General features: G+C 45.3%; 1 protein-coding gene and 1 pseudogene across 2 annotated transcripts; one reads left to right on the forward strand and one right to left on the reverse strand.

Moving 5' to 3' along the window:
• The first annotated feature begins 14,411 nt into the window (after positions 1-14,411).
• On the forward strand, positions 14,412-14,877 carry LOC308534027 (ribonuclease K6-like; annotated as a pseudogene). Its single transcript has one exon. The product of its transcript is annotated as a ribonuclease K6-like (transcript).
• A 4,108-nt stretch (positions 14,878-18,985) lies between these two features.
• Positions 18,986-21,459, reverse strand: LOC308530359 (ribonuclease pancreatic-like). The gene is made up of 2 exons (XM_081106954.1): positions 21,350-21,459; positions 18,986-20,431 (listed from the first exon to the last, which is right to left on the reverse strand). The coding sequence occupies exon 2, from the start codon at positions 20,404-20,406 to the stop codon at positions 19,939-19,941; it is 468 nt and encodes a 155-aa protein (XP_080963080.1). The 5' UTR covers positions 20,407-20,431; positions 21,350-21,459; the 3' UTR covers positions 18,986-19,938.
• Positions 21,460-24,664: the final 3,205 nt, after the last annotated feature.

Genomic DNA, 24,664 nt, shown 5'->3' on the forward strand with positions numbered 1-24,664 from the left:
AGCCAACTTAGTTAATGAAGATTTGTGTCTATCAGTTGCTCTTACCTATGTTGTAAATTTACTGTATTAAACTGAAGTTCTAGGGTAGATTTAAAGGTTATAATGTTAATGCTTTTGATTTACAGCAATTCTGTGAACGGGAGTGGCCCACTTTCCAAGTGGGGTGGCCGGATGCAGGGTCGTTTGATCTGACCACTGCCTACTGGGTCCATTATGTCATATACGGCCGCCCAGGGCATCCTGATCAAATTCCTTATATTCAGGTTTGGGTTTACATTCTGTCCAAGAAACCCCGGTGGATAAGGGCATACCTCCCGAGGGGAAAATTGGGACAGAGACCGACAATTCTTTTGGCCCGGCCCCAGAAGGGAAAGGCTCCCCTGGTCCTTCAGGGAGAGTAGGAAGAACCCATTGGCCTGCAGCCCCCCGCCCCTCTATTCCCCCAGAGCCAAATCCGGGTGAGCCCCGGCCTCAGGCCCAGGCCATGCCACCAGCTCTTGAGAGCCCCTATCTCCCCTGATGCCAATTGTCTTCCCTCTGGACCCACCGACGGGAGGGGCTTTGTCGTCCTCCAACCCCTTCAGTCCATCCCATACTAGACAAGGAATGAAATATGGAGCTTCTGGGCGTGTTGGGCCAGTGGCCCCAGCGCCTCTCCTGTCCTTGAGGCAGGCAGGGCCACCGGACCTGGGTCCAGACGGCCAGCCTTTCATGATTTATGTCCCTTTCTCATCTAGTGATTTGTATAATTGGAAGGATCAAATTCCTCTTTTTCTCAGAACCCTCAGGGTCTGATCTCTCTGCTGGAGTCAGCCTTTTTTTTAACCCATGTGGGATGACTGCCAGCAGTTACTGCAGACCCTCTTCACCTCAGAGGAGAGAGAGAGGGTGAAGGCGGAGGGAGGGAGGACTGCTTTTCTCCGAAATGCCCACTGTTTAAAGGGAGACGAACAACTGGACTGGGATACAGGGGCTTGGTAGGAGAGATCAAAAGTAAGAGGAAAAATATGTGGGGGAAAGCAACGGGCCCTGGGCTGAAAGATAGGGTCGGAGTGTCAGCAGTTATTTTACTGGCTACAGACCACTATGCAGGCATAGGGGTTTCGTCTGTAGCCTACCAGCAGATGCCTTATCAACTGACTTCAAGGTCACAAGTTTTCTGTAAGTGCAGTGAATCTTTCTCTGCCCTAGTTTATTACCTTAAAAACAACTAAACTCCCAGGAGCAAAGCAGAGGAGAAATGGAGCTGAAGTCTGCAGCTGCCCTGGTGATTTAGAACTGTTTGCTAGGCAGACTCAGCCCCCGAGAATCAGGACAAAGAATGGGGGCTGGATGCCTGAGCTGCCTGCAGTGGCCCTGAAAAAAGAAGCAGTAGCAGCAGAGAGAAAGTGGAGAACAGCAGAAATTTACCGGACACTAGAGCTGCCCCACTGCTGCCCAGTGAGTAATGAGTGTTTTACAACAAGCAATACAAGACTTGGGCCTTTGGCTTGCAGGCTACAGCAGTTAAGCCAGAAGCCAGTGACTGGTACTAGCCTTCCTACAGCCCCGGGAATCGAGCAGCAAGCTTGGTATCTATGAAAGATGCAGATAGAGCTAGTAAAAGGTCCCTGTTTGCAAATATGCCAAAAGGGTTTAGTACCTGTTGCTGCTGGAAGAGAAGGGGCTGATATCCCCTTCCAGTGCACTCCCTTGGAAGAGGCCTGGTCGCTGCTCTGCCATAAAGGGGACTGGTGGGAAGACAAGGAAAACAGGGCTCTGTAACTAATAAACAGGTTTAATAAAAGGGCAAAGGAAAGGGCGCTCTCCCTGGACCCGGGAGCCATCAGGACTTTGAAATTCTCCAAGAGAGGAGGAGTCTGACTCAGAGACTGGCTGAAACCTCATTAGGGTTAGGAGGACCGGAGGCTGTATACTGAACTTATAGACTGCAGTATGCTAGGCAGAGGTCCAAGCCCAGTTGTATAGGGGTTAGGCTACCTGTGTACAGCAAAATAACTTTCTCTTGTGCCAGAATAAATTTTAAGGAAATTGGACAGACTGTGTTTGTGGCTAGAAAGAAGAACTGGCCACAATGCACAGCTCTGACAGTAGCCTGCAGAAAACTATATAATAGACTTAGATGACGCCTGCATCTTCATGGACATAGCTCCAGAGAGACAAGGACAATTTTGCCTTATATAGGAAGGTCAAGAATAGATTTTAGTCACCTCCCTAAAATGTATAGCCCTACCATATGTCATGTTTAGTAGCAGAAGATTTAGCTGCCTGAAGCGGCCATAGTGTCAATATTATATTTCATTGTATTAATATGTTGTATTAACCTTCAATTCTCTTACAGGTTTGAATGTAGCTGTAGCTGCCAGCAGTTGCTGTAGACTGGTGATGGTCTACAGTCCTTGATAGTCTTTGGGAGTAACTGGCAAGTGTCCAGTATCCCACACTGAGGGCCATTTTTATGGCTATGTGTTAGCTGTCCTAGAAGGGGACTATGTGGGGTGAACCTCAAAAGTAGAGGGTGCCTAGCTGCTGAGAGGGCAGGTGCCCAACTGGGCAGAGAAGAATACCCATTAGGTTTTGGTCTCTATTGAGAGACAGTTGACAGTTAGCAACCTGTATACTGTCTTACAGGCCTGTGCGACCATGCCCATGTCAGGGGTGGCGCAAAACCTCAACTGTAGGAAACTGGGGAAGGCCTGTCTAGAACAGAGGGGGTTAGTAACGTGGTGAATACTAGCCCTCTGTTATAGGAATTACAGACCTTGTGAGGTCCTGAGACATATGAGACCCTGTAAGGAAATAAAGCTCCTTTAGTCCGTTCTGAGAGAACAAGTCAAGTAAGGGGAGCCCTACTACAGGGACAGCTGTAACTATCTATTTAAGTATAGACACATTGTAAATTTCTTCTTACCATTTAAAGACAGATTAAAGGCTGTGTTTCCCTCCAGGAGACCCGACTGGAACCACAATAGTGAGAGGGGAAAGGAGGCTCTCGATCGGTATTGCCAGACTCTATTGGGGGGCATCCAAGCTGCTGCTCAGAGACCCACAAACATCTCTAAAGTGACAGAGACAGTCCAGGGGCCTAACCCTGATGCCCTGGAAAATCGGAAGGCTGCCAATGTTGCATTTGTTTCCAAGTAGGCCCCAAATATTAGCAAAAATTTGCAGAAGTTAGAGGGGGCTTTGAGGGGAAATCAATCTCCAAGTTGGTTGAAGTGGCCCAGAAGGTTTTTAACAATCAGGGGGGACCTGATGGCAGATTTAAACATCCAGATGGTGAAAGTCCTCCTGGGCATAAGCGAGGAAAAAGGCCCAAGAGGCCAGAGAGACAATAAGGGCAAAGAAAAGCCTCGCAGGAGAAAAGGAGTCCAACCCTGGCTTGAGAAAAATCAATGTGCATTTTGCAGAAAGGAAGGACATTGGAAAAGGGAGTGCCCTGAACGTGTGGGGGAACCGACTCCCGTGTTGGTGGAGGAGGTGAATTAGGATTGTCAGGGCTCAGCTGGCCCCCAAGAGCTCAGGATAACCCTGACAGTGCGGGGGGGCGGGGGGAGGGGAGAGCAAAAGGTAGACTTCCTTGTGGAACTCAGCACTCACTCAAGCCCTTTAATGGAAAAAGGAAAAAATGAGTGAACATTTCAGCTTCCTGAAAACAGCTGCCTTGAACCCTGCCACACTCCTCCCTGACGAGGAGGCAGAGGCCCCTTTGCATGAATGTGAGGAGACACTGACTACCCTCACTTCCCTCCGCGAGGATCTTATGGACCAGCCCCTACAGAATCCCTCTACATGGACGGAGCAGCTTCGTAGAGGAAGGTACCCAGTATGCGGGGGCGGCAGTAGTGACATGAGGAGGAGCCAGGGGAGATCTACAATCTGCCAGGATTAGAAAGAAGCCCGGATGAATGCCCCGCCACTCACCCTGCCAGACCCACCCAGGGACTGCAGGGATATATCTCCTCACACTGCCCTGACAAGAGGACACAGGAGCCACCTTAAAGAGGACTCCTGACCTCAGGAGGAAAGGACATTAAAAATGCTCCTGAGATACTTAACCTCCTGGCAGCCATATAGGAGCCAAGGAAGTGGCTAAAAGACCAGTAGGGCCCCTAGAAGTTCTCGTAGCCCTGCCAGCATGAAGGCTCCCAGAGAAGCCTACTCATCTGCCAGAGGAGCAGAGGCTAGCTGAGAAACTAAGGGCCCGGGAAGGAGAGGCTGGATGGCTAATTCTGCCAGATGGGAGGCCTATAGTGCCAGAAGCCCTGGGGCAGACCATCGCTTCCCAGACCCACCAGAGTACCCACCTGGGGGAAATGAAGCTATCAGAACTACTGGAAAGAGAATTTTACATCCCAGGGCTCCAGAAAATATCCCAAGACTTGGTTAGAAGGTGCCAAGTGTGTGCCCTGGTGAACCAAGGGCCCCCTGTTATGGTCGCGCTGGGGCAGCGATTCCGAGGTCAGAACCCCAGAGAACACTGGGAAGTGGACTTCGCCTAGATAGCAGGAGGACAAGGAGGGTATAAATACTTGCTGGTTTTCATTGATGCCTTCTCTGACTGGCCTGAGGCATACCCAACCAAGGCAGAGACAGCACAGGTAGTAGTTAGGAAACTCCTCACTGAAATTGTCCCCTGGTTTGGCCTACCACTATACATGGGGTCCGACAATGGCCCGGCATTCATCGCCAAAGTTACACAATCCATAGTTAAGGCCCTAAGGGTTACCTGGAAATTGCATTGTATTTATAGACCACAGAGTTCTAGACAGGTAGAGAGAATGTATCGAACCTTAAAGGAAACATTAAGTTAAAATTAGAGACTGGCGAAAACTGGGGAAGTCTCCTTCCTTTTGCTCTCCTCAGAGCTATATGCACCCCGTATGTTTGGCAGGCCGCCACCTCTCCTTCCCCACCTAAGGGAGGAAGATCTTCCCCGGCTGTCTACCTAAAATTTGCCTAAGTCCTTACAGGCTTTGCAGAGCAGCACCACGCCAGCAAAACGGGTTGTGAGAGCCTTATGGGAGGAGGATGTGCTGAGATCCAGTCCAACACAGCCTGCCTTCTCTCCGGGTGATCTCGTCTGGGTGAAGCGTCACGACCCTGGCAGCCTGAAACCTAGATGGAATGGACCCTACCAGGTGGTGCTGAGCACTCCAACCGCCATCAAAGTCGCAAGAAAGAGACATTGGAAATTGTAACCCTGTCCTCCTCATGCCTCTCGCCTGGTGGACTGACCAATGGGGAAGGGAAAGACGTGGGGACTAAGACTCTATGTCAGCGGCCAAGACCCTGGCAAATTCTTCACCATCCAGCACCAGACTCTTCCCCGGAGGCTCAACAACTACTCTGCTCTCCTCCTTGGCAGGACCAGTCGTTCTGCTCCTCCTCGGGCTACTATTTGGCCCCTACATTGCCAAATGTCTCCTCAATTTCATATCGTAGAGTTGCCATCAGAGTTGCCAACATGGGTGCAGCAAGTCCAGCAAGTTACTAAGTCTGGCTTTCCTTGACAGATGCTTCCTGCCTATTTTTGTCTGGGCTTAATTATTCAATTTCCCACACACACATGCATTCGGTAAAGGAGTCATAACATGCTGCAGGTTGATAAGTATAGCTAACAATCTGGTTTGATTGGGTTTTCCTGTAGAATACCCAGTCTAGCATATTTGGGTAGCGAGTCTCTAAGCAAGGACATGTGGTAGTGGCCCCTAAGGGAGGCAATGGTGTGCTAGTTAATATTATTAGTGGGAGCATGTTACTCCTTCTATTCCTGTTCAGTGGGTGTCCACAGCAGTGAACCACTAGGACAAAGAGTAGTATTATGACTATTTCTGCAAGGCAGATGTAGCCAAGGATGGCATGACAAGGTATAGTCCAACAATTCATGATGAGGCCTTCCCTTTTTTTTTTTTTTCTGAGGCACAGTTGGAGGGGATTCTCAAGATCTGGGGTCACTTTCCACTGGGACTGATGGCTGCTTGGCTGATGGGCTGCCTCCACACACGAGTGCTAGATCCAGGTGCTCAATCCTGAAACCTTGAGAGCTCTGGGTATGGTTAATATGACTGGATAGGGTCCCTTCCAGGTAGGCTTGAGGGTTTCTTTTTCTAATCCTTTACCCAAACCTGGTCTCCAGGTTTATAAGGATGTATGGCTGTTCCTAAGGAGATGGGTAACCAATCAGTAACCCATCTGTGGACCTCAAAGACTGCTTTTCCAAGCCCTTGTAGTTGTTTCTGGATTTCTATGTTCCCTATGCCCCCTAAATCTCCTTTTGGACAAATTAAGGGAGGGGGGTCTGCCATATAGAATTTCAAAGGAGAGAAACATACCCTAGCCCTCGGGGCACAGCGTACCTGCAGGAGTACAAGAGGCAAGATATCTGTCCAGGGTAAGGTTGTCTCTTGGTATAGCTTACCCATAGCCTGCTTGAGAGTCTGGCTCATGCACTTTACTTTCCCTTAACTCTGAGGCCTGTAAGCTGTATGTAGGATCCATTTAATTCCTAAAGCCCTAGCTACCTCTTGTACTATTTCTGCTACAAAGGCTTGGCCATTATGAGACCCTATGGTCAGAGGAATTCCATGGTGTGGAATTATGTCCTTCAACAATGCCTTAGTGACTTCTCTTGCCTTTTGGGTGTGGGTGGGATATGCCTTGAACCAGCCTGAAAAGGTGCAAACAAAGACTAGTAGGTATTTATTTCCTCTGCTAAGCCCTATTTCTGTAAAATCTACTTCTAAGTGCTCAAAAAGAGCTTGCCCACGGCACTGAACTCCTATCAGTCCTACAGGACCCTGTTTGGCATTTTTCTGTGCACAGAGGAGGCAACGCTGAGAGACTGAGGCACACAAGGAGGGAAGATGGGCAATTAGGTAGTACCTGCCTAACAAAGCTTCTAGGGCAGCCTTTCCTAAATGAGTGAGCTCATGCTGCTGGAGGACTACCTTATGGGCTAACTGTTCTGGGACATAGACCCTATGATCTGGGCGTATCCACCAGTCTTCCTTCATTCTCTTGATTCCTTCTTGTTAAGCCCATTCCTCTTCCTGAGGAGTGTATTTTGGAGGTTCAGGTAATTCAGGGGCCAACATGATCTGAGACAGTGCTACTTTTTCTTTAGCAGCCAGCTTGGCCACAATGTCAGCAAGTCGGTTTCCTTCTGACACTGAGTCTTTCCCCTTCTGGCGACCTTTAAAATGGATGACGGCTATTTCCTTGGGCTCCCAGACTGCTTCTAGTAACTTTAAGATTTCATTCTGATTTTTTATTCCTTATCCTCCAGCCATCAGGAGTCCCCTTTCCTTGCATATAGCCCCATGGATATGCAGGGTAGCGAAGGCATAGCATGAATCAGTGTAGATGTTGGCATGCTTATCCTTAGTGAGTTCTAGGCCTCTACTAGGGCCCAAAGTTCTTCCCTCTGAGCTGACAATCTTTCAGGAAGGGCCTGTGCCTTGATTATCTTGAAGTTTGATATGACTACATATCAGGCTTGTCTTTTTCCTTCATCTAAGAAGCTACTGCTGTCCGTGAACAATACTAAATCTGGATTCTGTAGGGCCTGTCAGTTAGATCTGGTCAGCTTGAGTAAACCTCCTCTAGGACTTCTAGGCAATCATGCTCAGAGGCTCCCTCAGTAATGGGTTAAAAAAGGTGACAGGATTAAGAGTTCTCACTGCTTCTAGTCTTACCTGCAGATTTTCACATAGGTGCTCCTGATACTGGATCATCCGAGCATGAGTCAGTCAGTGCTGCCCCCTTGCTTCCATCAGGGTGACAACAGCATAAGGTACTTTTACATTTAAGTTTTGTCCCAGGGTAAGCTTATCCATTTCTTTGACTAACAATGCCATGGCTGCAAGGGCCCTGAGACACGGGGGCCACCCGAAGGCAACTAGATCAATCTTCTTGAAGAGATAGGCTATGGGTCTTTGCCAGGGTCCAAACTCCTGGGTTAGAACTCCTAGGGCTACCCCACTGTTCTCATGAATGGAGAGGTTAAAGTCCCGTGTCACATCGGCAGCCCTACTGCTGGGGCCTCAGTGACCTTTGCCTTTATGGTGATGAAGGCTTTATCCTGCTCAGGACCCCAGTCGATGGGTGCCTTCTCTTCCCCTTTTAAAGCTTCATAGAGAGGCTTAGCCAGGTCTGAAAACCCTGGGATCCAAATTCCACAGAACCCTGCTGCTCCCAGGAATTCCCAAATCTGCCGCCGGGTTCTAGGGATGGGATGGCACATACTGCCTGCTTCATTTCAGTCCCTAGGCTTTATTTCCCTTAGGTAATCTGGAAGCCTATATACTTGACTTCTTTCTAAAAGATTTGTGCTGCATCATTCTTCATTTACTCTTGATTCTGACATATATTAGAAATTTTCTCATCTAGCCAATTTAGGGACTGTATGACCCTTACTCTGAATTCTTTCTCTGCACTTACTGCTTAACTCCATTTCATTTAGTTTCTTTTATGGCAATTCCTCCTTTTCTTTCCTTTAGGGCAGCGGTTCTCAACCTGTGGGTCACAACCTCTTTGGGGGTTGAATGATCCTTTCACAGGGGTCGCCTAAGACCACTGGAAAACACATATTGAATATATAATTATATATTGTTTTTATGATTAATCACTATGCTTTAATTACTTTCATTTTGTAACAATGAAAATACATCCTGCATATCAGATATTTACATTACAATTCATAACAGTAGCAAAATTACAGTTATGAAGTAGCAACGAAAATAATTTTATGGTTGGGGGTCACCACAACATGAGGAACTGTATTAAAGGGTTGCGGCATTAGGAAGGTTGAGAACAACTGCTTTAGGATTTATTTCTTTGTCTCCCCACCTCTGCTGTCTCTTTCTGCCCCTGGGATCATTGCTTAGCATTCCAGGGTTTGAAGCCCCTAGCAGTTCAATGGTCTGGGACTTACTTGTTAGACCGAAGGCTGTGTCTGCCTTGAGTTTCACACCTTTACTGGATCTGCTCTGACTTGTACTCCCTCCTTCCATGAATCTGGTCCTTTGGTTGTCCACTTCAGATTCTCCTGGTTGGTGGGGCTGCGTGCACAGTTCCTCTGGTTGTGACTCCCTATGAGGGCCCAGAGCCCTGTGGCATGCAATTCAATGTGCAGTCTCGGCACCCAAGGCAGTACGGCACCCTAGGACCCTCTGAGAGGGCACATGCAGCATGGTCCTGTGACCTGTGGCTGGGCATACCAGGTCACACCAGCAGCTCCAACCTTGCCTTGGGGTAGGGCGTGCATGGGGTGACAACTCTGTCTGTGCTTGCAGTGAAGCCCAAGCTGGCCAAAAGTCAATGTCTGTCCAGGGCCAGATTGTGCATTAGTCTGCTGCCTTGTACTGGGATTGGAAATCGGCAGGAGTAGTATACCCCTACCTTGCACTCACAGTGCGGGGGCTTGTAGCACAGTATCCTGGGAAACTGGTTTTAGCTCTGGTGAGGGGGCACAGCTCGGGAGCCCTCTCTGGCTGCACTCACTGCAGACATCTGGGATCCAACATGTGGTACTACGCTGTTCACTGCTGGGGCTGGCTGGTGGTTCCACACAGGTTATGATTGCAAGTGGCTCCCTGCACAAGTCTGGGTGTGTTATTTGAGGTAAGTCTGGGGGTTGTTGTGGCACTTCTGGCCTCCACTGTTGCGCTCTACAAGATGGCATGGGTTCCCATCCACTGCAAGGCCGAGAGGTCCAGGAGCCCAGGTGCGGGTTGTGGGGGGTCTGTGGCTGAAGCTGCAGGCTTGGCAGGAGGAGCACACACCCTGAGACTCACCGAGGTGGCCAGCTGATGCGGTGCATGGTGTCTTCAGCTGAAGTGGCGCGGTTTTGGCAGGAGGGGCGTGTACTCTGGGGCTCACAGGAGACTGCGGTGGAGGAGGCTGGAGTCCTGGGGTCTGTGGGTCTGCAAATGAGGTAGCAGGTTTTGGCTGATGTGGCTACAGGGTCCGGGATGGTGTCTGAGGCCAGTCTGAGTGGTGGTGAGGCTGGGGTCATAGTCACAGTAGCTCTTCAATTCAAGATAGCGTGGCTTCTGTGTCAGAACCCTTAACTTACCTCAAATTGGTTTGGGTTGCTTGCAACCAAAAACTCTAATGAATAAAATCTATCTGTAAGATTTGTGACCTGTATAATGACCAGCATGATTATGCCATACAAATTTTGGCAGTGTTCATGTATACTAGATGCATATGCTATAAGAAATATCAAGTTTCTTTAGTATAGCACATAATCTCCTCGATAATCTGACTTCTGATCACCTATCTGGCATCATCTCCTATCATGCATTTTACTTTACTCTTTTAAAAAAATATATATTTTATTGATTTTTTACAGAGAAGAAGGGAGAGGGATAGAGAGTTAGAAACATCGATGAGAGAGAAACATCGATCAGCTGCCTCCTGCACACCCCCCAGTGGGGATGTGCCCACAACCAAGGTACATGCCCTTGACCGGAATCAAACCTGTGACCCTTCAGTCCGCAGGCTGACGCTATCCACTGAGCCAAACCGGTTTGGCTTACTTTCCTCTTTTTTTTTTTTTTTAAATATATTTCATTGATTTTTTACAGAGAGGAAGGGAGAGAGATAGAGAGCTAGAAACATTGATGAGAGAGAAACATCGATCAGCTGTCTCCTGCACATCTCCTACTGGGGATGTGCCCGCAACCCAGGTACATGCCCTTGACCAGAATCGAACCTGGGACCCTTCAGACCACAGGCCGACGCTCTATCTACTGAGCCAAACCGGTTTCGGCGCTTACTTTCCTCTTAATAGCAGTTATACCTAGTCACTTACAGTTCCAGGAATATACCATATACATTTCAAACACTGAAACTCCTTTCTTACTTGTTGCTACTGTCCTATGTTTATATCTCAGTTTATTTCCATGACCATTGAGAAGCTTGTAGGCTCCAATTCATGGTGATCCCTCCCATCTGTTAAAAAACAAAATTCAGCCATAGCCGGTTTGACTCAGTGGATAGAGCGTCGGCCTGTGGACTGAAGGGCCCCAGGTTAGATTCAGGTCAAAGGCATGTACCTTGGTTGCAGGCACATCCCCAGTGAGGGGTGTGCAGGAGGCGGCTGATCGATGCTTCTCTCTCATCGATGTTTCTAATTCTCTATCTCTCTCCCTTCCTCTCTGCAAAAAATCAATAAAATATATATTTTTTAAAAAAATAACAAAAAAAACCCCAAAATTCAATGGAGTAAACTTGAAGACTGTTATGCCCAGAATTCAAGATCCCCAAGAAACCACGCCAGGGAGCCAGTCCGATGCAAAAGCAGAAGGTCCTTTATTGAGTTAGCTAACCCGACCCGGGCATCCAGTCGACGCAGCGACCGGAAACCGAGTGCCACTCATGAGAAAATCAGGGCTTTAATAGTGAGGGGAGGGGAGCTGACTGTAGGCCCTCCAATTGGCCAGGCACCAAGTCGGGTCTTGCTACACAGGATGTGGTCATCTCCATGGTGCGCACATCCCCTGCTTGTCATTGGTTAGTTCAAAGAAATCCCGGGCGTGGCCAGCAGAGGCCTGGACCTCCGGGAAGAAGCCACTCACATGGCCTCTGCCCCAACATGGAGGATCCAGGGCAAGATAGAGGGCATAGCCCTCGCCCTTTCAAAGACCTCATTGGTTTTATTAAGCAATTCATAAATCCAGTAGTATCCCATCTAGCAACTAGAAGGTGCTCTGAGGGATTTTCAAAAATGGAAGGTTTATAGGAAGCAGGATGTGGCAACAAACCTATTAATGAAAGAAAAGAAAGGATTACTTTGGGTCTGGAACAACTTTTCTTTGGGGGAAGGAAAGAGGAAGAGTTCTATTACATAGATTGTCTCTTCTTTCTATGTGGAGTGAAGAGAGCCTTTCTATGTGGAATGGACAGGTTACCTTACTTGGGATTGACCAGAACAGTGGTTGATTATGTTTATGGGACAAGTTGAAATTGTAATTAGATCAGGTATTAAACTTACATTTGCTATTTTTTTAAAAGAATAAATTACCCTATAGGTCCAAAATGGTGTCTTTTGTGCTAAAAGCCTATCATATCAAACCCATATTCTTCCTATGAATTGTAGGGGAAGACAAATTTTCTTTGACTGTCTTTGGGTCCCTGGCTGGTTCTAAAAATTAAACTGATTATGACAGATCAATAGGGAAAAAAAAGTACAAATTTTATTAAATTTTTACATGTAGTGGGAACCTTCATGAGAGAATAAAGGCCCAAAGAAGTGACCAGAGCAGGAACCTTTTATACCTTTTAGGAATAAATAAATTTGTGAAAATTTGATAAAACAAAGGGATTTCATCTATGGGTAGTAAATGGAAAAGGTAAGGGTTAGTTTGGAGTGCCTTCTCAAGACTGATTAAAGAGTCTGTCTTCAGTAAAAGAATATATTTCCTGACTTTAGGCTGAAAAGGGAAGTTAGGGAGTATTTTTCAGCATTTACCGATTCTTAATTGTCTTCAGCACAACATCATATTTATATCAACGAGCCATATTTTGTGGTGACATAGTCTGGTTTCCTTCAAGATGAACATGAAATATCTCTCCATTTATATTTTCATCTATTTGGATGTCTTCTATTAGAGTTTTATAGCTTTTCTGATAGTGATCATATACATATTTTATTAGATTTATAAGTATTTTATTTTTCTTTGGTGATAATGTAAATATTTGTGTTTTTTTTTTAAATTTCACATTCCAGTTGTTCATTGTTGATATAAAAGAAAGCAATTGATTTTGGTATGTTAACCTTGTCTCCTGCAACTTCGTTATAAACCGACAACATTTTCTATCCTGCAGATAATCAGAGCCATGAAAAGCACTAGACTTCCTAGCTGGTTTGGCTCAGTGGGCAGAGTATTGTTTTGAGGACCGAAGGGTCTTGGGGCACCTGAGAGAGGCAAACTATTGATGTATCTCTCTCACATCAATATTTCTCTCCGTGTGTCTCTCCCCTTCCCTTCCACTCTCTCTAAAAAGGAATGGAAGAATACCCTTGGGTGAGGATTAACAACAAAAACAGAAAAGCATTAGGCAACAGTGTTCCACTATTATATTTATGCTGAAGGGCCTAATCTGCAAGTAATATGTAGAATGGGTTGGAAGGAAAAGAGGCTAGAGATAGGGAGTCCATGTAGGAGGCTTTCTTATGAGCCCTCCATGAGACAACGAGATTCTGAAGAAGGGTATTGCAGCACCAATGGGAAGGTAAGAATAGATTCAATAGGCAATTACCCCCAATTTCCCTTCTTCTTAATGTGTATGGCTCTCTTCACACAGAGTTTCCTTCTGGGGATGCCCTTACCATCCTCTTCACCTAACATCTAATTAATTATCAAAACTCAGCTCAGGTGTTGTGCCCTCCAATGATCCCTCCTCTCTTCTGTCTCCTCACATTCCCATGTCATTTTCTCTATCAGAGCTGTCAGTGATGTTTATATTTATTAATGTATAATGTATTTGTCTGTTCATCAGTCTCTTTCATTAGAACATGATCTGAGTAGCTCAGAATCTGTTCTAATAATTTTCCACATAAATGAATAATTTATTCAAGTCTGTTGTTGGTAGTTACAACATTACCAAGTATGTGGCAACTATTACTATTATATCAGATTTACTCTTAAGAAACTGAAATCATAGAATTCCAAAAAACTGAAGCTTCAGATTAGGAAGGAAGCACACAACCCACATCTGGAAGTGATCAGTTCCTCAAAACTGAGTTTTGAGTTACACTGTTTCTTTAAATAAGCTTACTCTTCTTGTACCTCTAGTGATATTGATACGATTTTTAAATGACGAGTTTGAAGGTCTAAGTATCTCATCCACATTGCACACAAGAAGTTTATCTTCCAATCCTTCCTCTTTCCTAAGGGCTCAGAACTTTTCCCTTGAGAAGGCAGGCAGCTCTGGAATGCCTGGGGAGGAAACAGCCTACAAAAGCCCGTGAGCCTGGGACTAGCTACTGCTTCTGTTTCCAGTGGGAGCACCAAGGTGGAAAGCTGGTAAGAGAAGACTCAGGGCTGAGGAGACGAGGACAATGAAGATGGCTGGCAGGTCCAAGTCAAATAGAGGATAAAAATTTCAGGAAGGAGGAAGAGACAAGGTTTCTGACATGGAGGCCGTCAAACCCATGAGCATAAGACAAAGCGAAGAATCAGATCTGATAAATAAGAGGAAAGGTCTTCAAATTCCTCCTCACTGGGCTTCAGCCTCATCAATGAATTGTGTAAGACTCAAATGAGAAAGAAGATGGTTAGAAGAAAAAAGAACTATGGGATCTTAAAAAGCACAATAAAAATCTAAGTGGTTATAAATAACCATTTTACTCTTTTTGCTTCTACTACTACTGTTATCTTCCCTCTTCCTACAGAGAAAAGATGGTGCTAGATCTCCTGGAATGCTTTCCTCCTCTTCTATTGCTGCTGGGACTTTGGGGCCCAGTGTATCCACTTTATGCTTTGCCTAAAATCTCACCAAGGCTCAGTGGTTTGAAATTCAGCATATACACCAAGCCCTCTCCAATGCAACAAGGCAATGCATGGTGTCAATAATTATACTCAGCATTGTAAACCTCAAAACACCTTTCTGCATGACTCCTTCCAGAATGTGGCTGCTGCCTGTGAGCTGCCCAAGACTGTCTGCAAGAATGGCCGGAACAATTGCCACCAGAGCCCAAAGCCTGTTAACCTCACTAACTGCGATCTCACTGCAGGGAAATATCCTAACTGCCGCTACAAAGATGCTGTCCAGTACAAGTTCTTCATTATTGCCTGTGACCCCCCCCCTCAGAAGAGAGACCCTCCCTCTCATTTGGTTTCTGTGCACTTAGATAAGGTTGTTTAAAGTTTTTACCATTTTGCCTCTCACTTGGTACAGGTTATTTTACACTTACTCCTGCCTTTTGTTGTTGTTGTTGTTGATTCCCTAGTTCCCACAGGAGAAAAAAGGAAGGTATTGGGAGAATTAGAGTGTCAAGGACACCACACCAGAGTTGAGACAAAATGAAACAGGATTCTTTTCTGCTTCGGAGCTCTGTGTGTTTCCAAGAAAGGCAATAAGGAAGAGGGCAAAGTAGTGTCCAGACCTCCATATTTTGAACCTCAAAATGGCAAAGCTTTGTTTCACTGCGTTAACAGCAATAAAACACTTTCTGCTGCATTCCAGTGAGTGTGAGTATGAGTGAGAACCCTTTTGTTACTAGAAGAAAACTGACACCAAGGTAGGTCTGTCCCAGCACCCTTTGAAATAGGCACTTCCGTGGTGTCAGAGGGAAAAAATTTCAGGACACTTACGCAGGAGGAGTTTAGTGATAGTGGCAAGGTTTGTTTATTTATTTACTTAGTTATTTATTTAAATTTATCTTCGTTATTGAAAGTATTACAGTTGTCCCTTTTGTTTATTTTCCATTGACCCCCTCTACCCCGCACCCACCCTTCCTAGGCTTTCACCACTCTATTGTCTGTGGCCATGGGCTATGCATATATGCATCTATGTTCCCTGGTTAATCACTCCCCACAATCCTCCCTATCCCTGGCCTTCCCTCTGAAATTTATCAGACTGTTCCATTGTTCTATCTCTCTGGATATATTTTGTTCATCAGTTTATTTTGTTCATTAGATGAGTGGCAAGATTTATTAGAGTGACAAGTCACAGTAAGCGTTCAGAGAGGCAGAGAGAGCAGGCAGGCTATAGGGGAGTGGCTGTGTGGACTCAGAAAAGGAAATTATAGAGGCAAAAGGAGAGTCCTCTGCTCTGTTTGCTGCTCCCCTGGATCTGAGTCTTGCTGGGACCCTTTGAGTTTAGGAAAAAAGAAGGCAAAAGTTACGTGCCCAAGAGAAGGAAGGGCAGGGGCGGGCTCCAAGGAGGACACACACTGTGTTCTTTGCCTTGTTTCCATATATTCCCTTGGGTTCGAGAAAGCCCAGGCTTTCTTTCAGACCACCCAACCCCTTTCCTGGCTTTTCCCAGGCTGTGTTTGTGCTCCCCCACTATCCACTGTCTTTTTCGGATTCTCTGGGGCCTGTGCCTTTCCCCAATCCGATCCTTTTCCCATACTTTCCCAGGCTAGTGCCCTCCCCCTTGTATGGTCACCATTTTGGCTCCTACTGTGCATGCCTCACAGTTCTACTTCATCCCTTGTTTTCTACTGGGCATGCACCATGTAAAAGGAATTCCCCCTTGCTGTTTTCTCCCTCCCTGCCCCTCCATTAATCCAGAAAAATATGCTAGTTACCTTATGGGGTGGCTGTAAAGCTCTCTTTCCTGCCTAGTCAACTAGGCAGGATGTTTTGCTCTGTTTGGAGGAACAATGCCGATTACTCCCCAGGGTGACTGTTCCATTCATCCCCTCCTCTTTTGTTACTATCTAACTAACTGCATGCTCTAATACTTTCACACCATTGTCAGCCTAGAGAGAACTGGGCTTGCATTTGCCAGTTTTCCAAGGAGAACAATGTTAGCACTAGGTGTAAGGAAAAAAATATTTTTTTTCTCTATTCTTCTAGGTTCTTGGCTGAGAATGGTCTGTAATAAAAAGACAGTTTAATAAGAGGAAACAATTTTAATTACATAAGTACATATGGGCGTCCCACAAAAATATGTGACTCAAAAGGTGGCAGGGGATTGAGCCTTATACACCATCCTGAGCTAAGAAACTGGGTAGGGATCTGGGACTTCAAAGAGGTAGAAGATAGTTCACAGGAAGGTGAGAAGAGTAAGAGTTTGGGAGACAAGGTTGCTGAGCAATGTAGATAATTCTCCCAGATGAAAAAGTGATCTCTGGTAAGAGCTTTTTCCTAGAACAGGGCCCTTTCTGATGTAAATTTCCCTTATAAAAGGGCAACTTCCACTCTTTTCAGAGCTTCTGTATGTACAATTCCTCAAAGTAATAAGCTCTAAACAATTTTTATGCCAAAGAGGCATGGTTTGGGGTGCCATATTCTACTCCCTTTCACAGAGGGAGTTTCAGTTTCTTTGTCAACCTCTAGAGTTATTGGGCAATAACCCCCATGGTTAGAAGGCCAAAGAATTCAAAGTGCTTTGTAGTGTGGTCAGTCTTGAGTGGCACCCAAAGACAATGCATATTGGAAAGGCCAAATATTGAAGTAATTACAAGTCTGCCAATTACCAGTGCTACAGAAGGTTCTTTCCAAAGCAGACTGTTCTTTTAATAGATGTTCTAATTGGGCTCACCTTCCTTTATGCCACACATTTATGTCGTGTCTAAGAAACAGAGAATGAAATATGACATTTTAGTTTTCAGGTGCCTGGATAGCAAGGGTGATGAATAAGGACTCTCCCACTGGGAAGAAAAAAGCAGGCCAGGGCAACTTGACACCTGAGAAGGTGGGTACCCAGTAGGGGAGATACTAGAGAAGAACTTGGGTTGACTCTCTTGGCTGTTGCTGGGGGTGGAGTCCTTGGGATATCCTGAGAAAAAGAATTTTCTAATACTGGCATGGAAGGAGTGATTTTTATTTCTTTTGGAATTACATCACTTGGTTTCCAAAGTCCCATCTCCTTAGAAATTATATATATATATATATATATATATATATATATATATATATATAATTATAATTATATAATTATATATATATTTACAGCTAAAGTAAGAGCCAGTGTCTAGAATGTCCTTTCCCTGTTGGTGCCTGGTCCAGTTCATCATCAGACTAGCGTTGCAGTCCATTAGTCATTTGTATGTGTGTGGGGGTCCACATGGCTCTGCGCTATATGGGAGAATGCCAGGAAGCCAAGTATGGACCATGAACCAAGCAGGCCAAGAGGAACCAAGAGAATGAACTTATTTGTTAAGGGATTATTCCAAATCTTCATGCCATTTTGTTGCAGAAGACCAGAGAAAAACCAAGCAATGCTGTAGAGAAATGGAGTTACACGGTTTATTATGCTGGTGGACTCAGTGGAATAACTTCCCAAGTCTGAGCAAAGTAACATGCAGGGAGCTTCTCTTTTATATATATCTTTCTGGGATCTTTTTCCCTCAAATATGGATTATGCTTCCAGTCCTTTCGTGGGTTTTGCAAAAAGGCCCCAGGTGTTGGGGGTCTTAAGACCAGATCTGAGGCTGTGCACTGTTCATAGTTTATGGCCTCTGTGAAATGTGAGTATTTAGGTAACAGGTCCCACAAGACCAGTTTCTGGGAAAGGGGCAGTGTCTTAATTATAGGTTATCAAGAATGTACACTGGGCTTGCTGGCACAGATTCAGATTGCTAGCCTCCCCCAAATACCAGGGTTACATTGGAATTAGCCTTTTTAGCCTTCTCATTTTCAGTGGCTATGCCCACTGCTGCCAATGACCTCTCTTCCCAGGTGTGACTGACAAAAAAGTATCTTCCCTTTGTCATCCCAACTTTACTGGGCATGCATCTGTCTTCCTTATGTGGTGTCCTCCCCCAGTGCTTTGCAAAGAATATGCCAATAAGGTCTGCCCTTCCTTTTGCTCCTTCCCTGTTATTAACAACTACCTAATTACAATGGTATTGGGGGGAACTCTATGGTGTGACATGAGTTCTCCAATTTAGAACAGCTCTTAATAGTACTGACCTGTAAGATGTGATGAATTTACATTTTATGTTTCAGAGTATGAAAGGAAAAGTCTGTGGGGAATGGTGGGAAGTATCTTTACTCATGTTTGGTGTGAACCAGTGCAGGAAACTGGCAGCATCTTCCGAAGAGGTCTTCAGATGGTATGCTTTGACCTGAGTGATAATCAGAATAGATTTATCTATAATAATTAAAGCATAATATGCTAATTAGACCAGACATCCTTCTGGACAACCTTCCGGATGAAGAGGGGGCTGCGATGGCTGAGGCAAGCCACTGAGGCTGCCAGGGCTGAGCCCCATGCATGAATTTCATGCATCGGGCTTCTAGTATACTATATAAGCATTGGACATTTCCTGACATTCTTGGAGAAAGTAATCTGGTGAAAGACTGAAGTTCCTTTAATCAAACAATTCAATTACATTCTTGTTATTTATACATTAAAAGGATTGAAGAAATATGTACTATAGAAGTTGTAAATTGTTAAAAACATTAAAGGAAATAAAATATTACTTTAAAATAGCAAAATTAAGTGTGAGATATACATTCTATTTCATCTTTTTCTGTGTCCTTAAAAATCACTGCAAATATTTTTCCAAGAAAAAATTAAAACCAAAACAATGAGTGCCATCTTTTAAATACTTCACCAATACCTGATCCTCCTCTCTCCTCTCCAACTTCTCCCTCCTCCCACAGTTGTAGTCACTTTTTGTTTCTAATAAGGGGAGGAGTAAGAATGAGGGTAACTGGGACAATCTTATGCCCAAACTCTTAGAAGGTTTTAGTTTCAGAAAAATGGACTAGACTGAGTTGGAGACTCTCCCAGATGTGTGTGTGTGTGTGTGTGTGTGTGTGTGTTTCTACATGCAATTATGTATTATGGAAGAGTCAAAATAATTGACCAAATTAGAAGTTCATTTAGCTGCATCCATAAATCAGCTTAAAATACCTAACATACATTATAGAATAATCCCAAAAGTAGGAAAAGCTTAGGACAAATTCAGCATATGTTCCAGCAGCTCTCAACTAAGTTAACCAGATTTACAGTTATCACCTTCTGGCAGGAAAGCAATGACATTAACAGTAACCTGAATGGAGATAGCTTCAGGAAGCCAGATAGTTGCAACTGAGTTTTATTGAAAGAAGCAGTAAAGTAGTTCACATGGGACCCAACTCACAACCACCCCTCACCACCCAAACCATGCAGGCATAAGTCTCAGGCCAGGGAAACATTTTAGTGTTGGATAGGAGCTCTAACTTGAGTCATTTCCCTCAGTGCTAGCAAGGAGTAAGGAGAGACAGGTGACACAATGAGGTGGGGCATCTCACTGCTCTGGTCTCAGATGGAGACCTCTACTGAAGCATCAAAGTGGACGGGCACATACGGGTTTCCCTCACAGGCCACGATGATGTGCCTCTCTTTCTGGCTGGTGCGGTAGGCACAGTTGGGGTACTTGGAGCCACTCGTCACACGACAGTCCGTGATCTTCATGCTGGAGCTGCTCTTGTGGCAGTTGGGCTGCCCATTCTTGCAGGTGATGTTTCCCTGGAGGCAAATGGCCTGGACATCTACCAGAGGCTCGTGAATGAAGGTGTTCACTGGCTTGCACCGTCCCTCTGTCATATGCCGGCGCCTCATCATTTGGTTGCAATAGTTGGAGTTGTTGTTGGGGTCGTCTGGGTCCATGTGTTGCCGCTGGAACTTCTTGGCCCGTGATTCCTTGCCCAGGGAAGGCTGGACCCACCCCAGCACTAACAGCACCAGCACTAGCAGTGGGAACAGGATGAGGGGCTTCTCCTGAGTCATGGTGGCCTCAGTCCCCTGGAGGAGCCTAGTCAGTGAAGGGAGAGAGGAGGAAAAGCATCACTTTAGAAGAGAACCCCAGGTGCCACCTGTGGTCTCCCTGGCTTACAGTCTCCCTTCAGGTTAGCCAGAAAGACACCCTTCTTCCTGCAAGATTTTCCAAGTGATGCGACACTCACATGTACTCACCTCCAAAGAATTTGACCCCTACTAGTGACAGAGAGGCGGTTCTTCCCCTCAGGGTGGTGACCTACAAAGTGACCCAAAATCCCAGGGGTCCTATTTTTGAATACTGGAGGTTTTTTTTTATCTAAAATACTTAAAAAATATATTTTTTATTCATTTCAGGGAGAAGGGGAGAGGGATAGATAGAAACATCAACGATGAGAGAGAATCATTGACCAGCTGCCTCCTGCACACCCCATACTGAGGATCAAGCCCATAACCTGAGTCCACAATCCTGGATGTGACCGTGACTGGAATCGAACCCAGAACCCTTCAGTCCGCAGGCGGACACTTTATCCACTGAGCCAAACTAGCTAGGGCTAAAATACATTTGTACTCAGTGTTCTAGTGGGTCAATAGAAGATCTTTTTGTGTAAACCATTAGCCAAATTGTATCGCGGTTACTGTCATGACATACAGGGTCATGGCAGACAGAGCTCCATTGTCCTACAACACTAGGGAAACTCAACCCAGTGCCTGACACTGGCATCATAAAGGGGTGCCATTGTATTCCAAAGAGAGATGCTTGCCAGCCCCCACCTGGGGCTGCTCCTTCTCCAGCCCCATGTGTTCTCTGCAGCCAGAATGCTCATTCCCATCCAGCCCTGTCCCCAGCTACATTTGCCTAGCCCAAGCTTAGGGTTTAGCCTTGCCCACCTGCCTCCCTCCTCTCCAGACCTCAAACAGAAGCTGCTCCAAGACCACCTCTTGGGCCTCTTACCTGGGACTCTAGCTTGGATTCCAGGCAAGAGCAAGTGGAAGGCCAGTTTCTGCAGTCACTGGATCCTGGGGAGTGGAGCTTATGTAGATTACAAAGGGGCTTGGCTTCCAAGGTGAAAAGGGTGGGAGGAGCATTTGGGTGTCAGTCCAGAGGAAAACAAAGGCACCCTGAGGAATGAGTCTGCCTATGGGAGTCTTCCTTGCCATGGGAATCTCATCTCCCTGCTGGTTCACAGGGATAGCAGGGGAAGTCACTAAGGCCCTGATGCTCAAACCCCAACCAAGTCTTTGTTATCTCTTTGGGGGCCATTTCACCAAATAGCCCTTGGAAGTTAGCAAAGGGCACATAATATGTAATCAAGGGAGAGTGAGGGGGAAGGGAGGTCCTCTCTCTCTCCACGAGTCCTGGAGTGGCTTTGACCAGAATTACCAATCTCCTACCAGCAGCTCTCCTCGGGGAGGAGAGGTATCCAGCTGTCTCTAGCTGGCAGGCTTCCCAGATCTGGAGAAGGAGGGGAGAGAGCCTGAACAGTTTGGTAAGAAGGAAGCCTCTATATGGCCTCACCCAGTTCTGGCCACTTCAACATTCCTTAGGTGAGTGTGTGACAATTTTTATCTTCAGTGACTCATCCTGTAGGCCAGAGTTAAGTAGAGAAACTGAAGATAAATCAAAACCCAAATTCTCTTTCAGAGAAAAAATAGAGAGCATCAAGTTTCTTAGCAGCAGAATTCCCTATTAGGTAGAGATCTTTTTTTGTTGTGACAATTTTGGTACTGTTTGAGTGAGAAATAGCAAAATTCCCTCCATGCTCTAGATTTATTATTTTTTCTAGGAAAATTATTTCGTTGAGCTAATATCAATCTCCAACAGCTTGAAATAAAAATTTCCATTGTTTTCCATTGAACGGTATGGTTTGTATGCACTTTCTTTTATAATGTCCTGTTTTTCATTAAAATAACTTCTTTACCACTCAATGTGTTCCACTTCCTATTTAACACTCAGATAGGGGCTTTTGGAAAGGCCATGAACTTGACCTTGAGGCCACTTCACTACAGACATTCCCTCTTGCTTAGACCACATTCCACTTGCTAAGACCATTATCTCTACTCTCCGGACCTTCCTAGGATCCAGACCACCCAGAGAATTCTCTGCCCAGAAAAAGCCTGCCTAGAGTCCCTTAAAATCTCTGACTCTCTATCCCTGTTTGCTGGCACCATTTGGGGGCTCAGTCCATCTGGTATCCAGATGACCTAATAATTTTATAATAGGTGGTTCTCAACCCTCCTAATGCCGCGACCCTTTAATACAGTTCCTCATGTTGTGGTGACCCCCAATTTCATTGTTACAAATTGAACATAATTAAACCATAGTGATTAATCACAAAAACAATGTGTAATTATATATGTGTTTTCCGATGGTCTTAGGTGACCCCTGTGAAAGGGTCGTTCGACTCCCAAAAGGGTTGCGACCCACAGGTTGAGAACCGCTGTTATAATCCCTTACCACATTGGCTCCATGTGTTCCTCCTTTGGCGACCCTAATAGGCCACCGGTCACCAGCTCCATGAAGTAGTGAACTGGTCTTTGTTTTGGAAAGCACTGCAGGTATTTATCCAGAAATTATGTTCATTACATTCTGAACCATCATCAAAACCTACTTCATTGTTAATTGGCAACTCCCACAGTTTCCCCTCTTTAATCCACTGGCTCATCTTTTCAAAACCATTCCAAAAGGGCTGTTCACTAACTGAAGCTAACTGCTTAGAAATTCCACATCCCAACATGAAGGTGCTGTTTCTGGTGCTTCTTCAGTAACTGCTTTAACATAAAAAAAAAAAAAAACACATTAAGTTTCTTCCCCTTGAATATATTTTTCCTAAAAGAGCTGACAGACTCACTGGCTCTGAACTGCAGGGACATTCAAGGAGGAACTGGCTTCAGGGTGAGGGCTGTCCATGCTCTGGATTGAGCCTGTTTCAGTCCAAATTGTAGTTTAGCACCTTAAGAGCTGGGCAAGTTACACAACTTGACTTATTTCCCTGCTCCTCAGTTTCCTGGTCTCTAAAATGAAGATAATGATATGTACCTTTTAGATTTGTTATTACACTGAAATAAGGTCAGATGTACAAAGCCCTTCAAGTAGTGCTTAGAAAGCATCTATCAATGGTAGGTCAGTGATTGTTCATAGGGAGTGGTGTTGAAGTTCTGTGCAAAGGAAACTGTTTAAATAACATTGGGTCATCTCTGAATTGCTTTTTACAAAGAGTGGAGTCAAGTAATAGGCAGACCTTAGTTTTGCTAAAAACCTGAAGTTAAAATAGCAGGCAGCTTTGAAATCCTGGAGAGAGGAGGAAAGAAGTAGAAGAGAGAAGAAAAGGACCTTGGTAAAAAGAACAGATCTTTTAAATCAAATTTCAAAATGTATTGCCCCGTGATAGCCAAGACATCTTTAGTCAAGTCAACATTATTGGCTCACGTGTAAGAGTTTGGAAGTAGCAGTGGGGCTAAGGAAGCCATGACATAGTATGAGCTTTTAGTTTCATGTTTCTGTAGTTCACCCACCACCTCACCCTCCATCCATGTTTTGTTTGTTTTAGTCCTTAGATCAGCCGTGGGCAAACTACGGCAGCGGGCCGGATCCGGCCCATTTGAAATGAATAAAACTAAAAAAACAAAAACAAAAAACGTACCCTTTTATGTAATGATGTTTACTTTGAATTTATATTAGTTCACACAAACACTCCATCCATACTTTTGTTCCGGCCCTCCGGTCCAGTTTAAGAACCCATTGTGGCCCTCGAGTCAAAAAGTTTGCCCACCCCTGCCTTAGATAGTATTCTTATCATCTTGAGTGGTGTTGGGAGGAAAAATTTTTATACCTATTTAGGTTCCTGCTTGGGTGCCTGTGAATTAGCCGATGAAAGCCAGATTAACAGGAGAGACTAGTCAAAGTTTATTCGCGTGCAGATGAAGAAGCACAAAAGGGTGAAAAGAGGATGAACTGAAGTGTTCAAGGCAGGCTCCCCCAAGACCACAGGACATTATGAAGCCACATCAGTGACTGGCCTGAACCCAGGTGCAGGTGGGAAAGTGAAGGGGAGTACATTTTTGTCCCTTCCATAGATGCCTGGAAATTAATCTCTGAAATCCTCCTAGAGCCAAGGACGAAAAGGGTGAAATGCTTTCCAGGCTGTGCAGGTTATCATTTCTGTTGATGATTCCCATTTTATTATACTTCTCATTTCTCTTTCCAAGCCCATTTCACTTCCATCCATCCAACAGTGTGAACTGGGAAAGAAAGGGGTTCCAATATCTG

The sequence above is a fragment of the Myotis nattereri genome, assembly GCF_964212035.1.
Source record: "Myotis nattereri genome assembly, chromosome: 1".
NCBI lineage: Eukaryota > Metazoa > Chordata > Mammalia > Chiroptera > Vespertilionidae > Myotis > Myotis nattereri.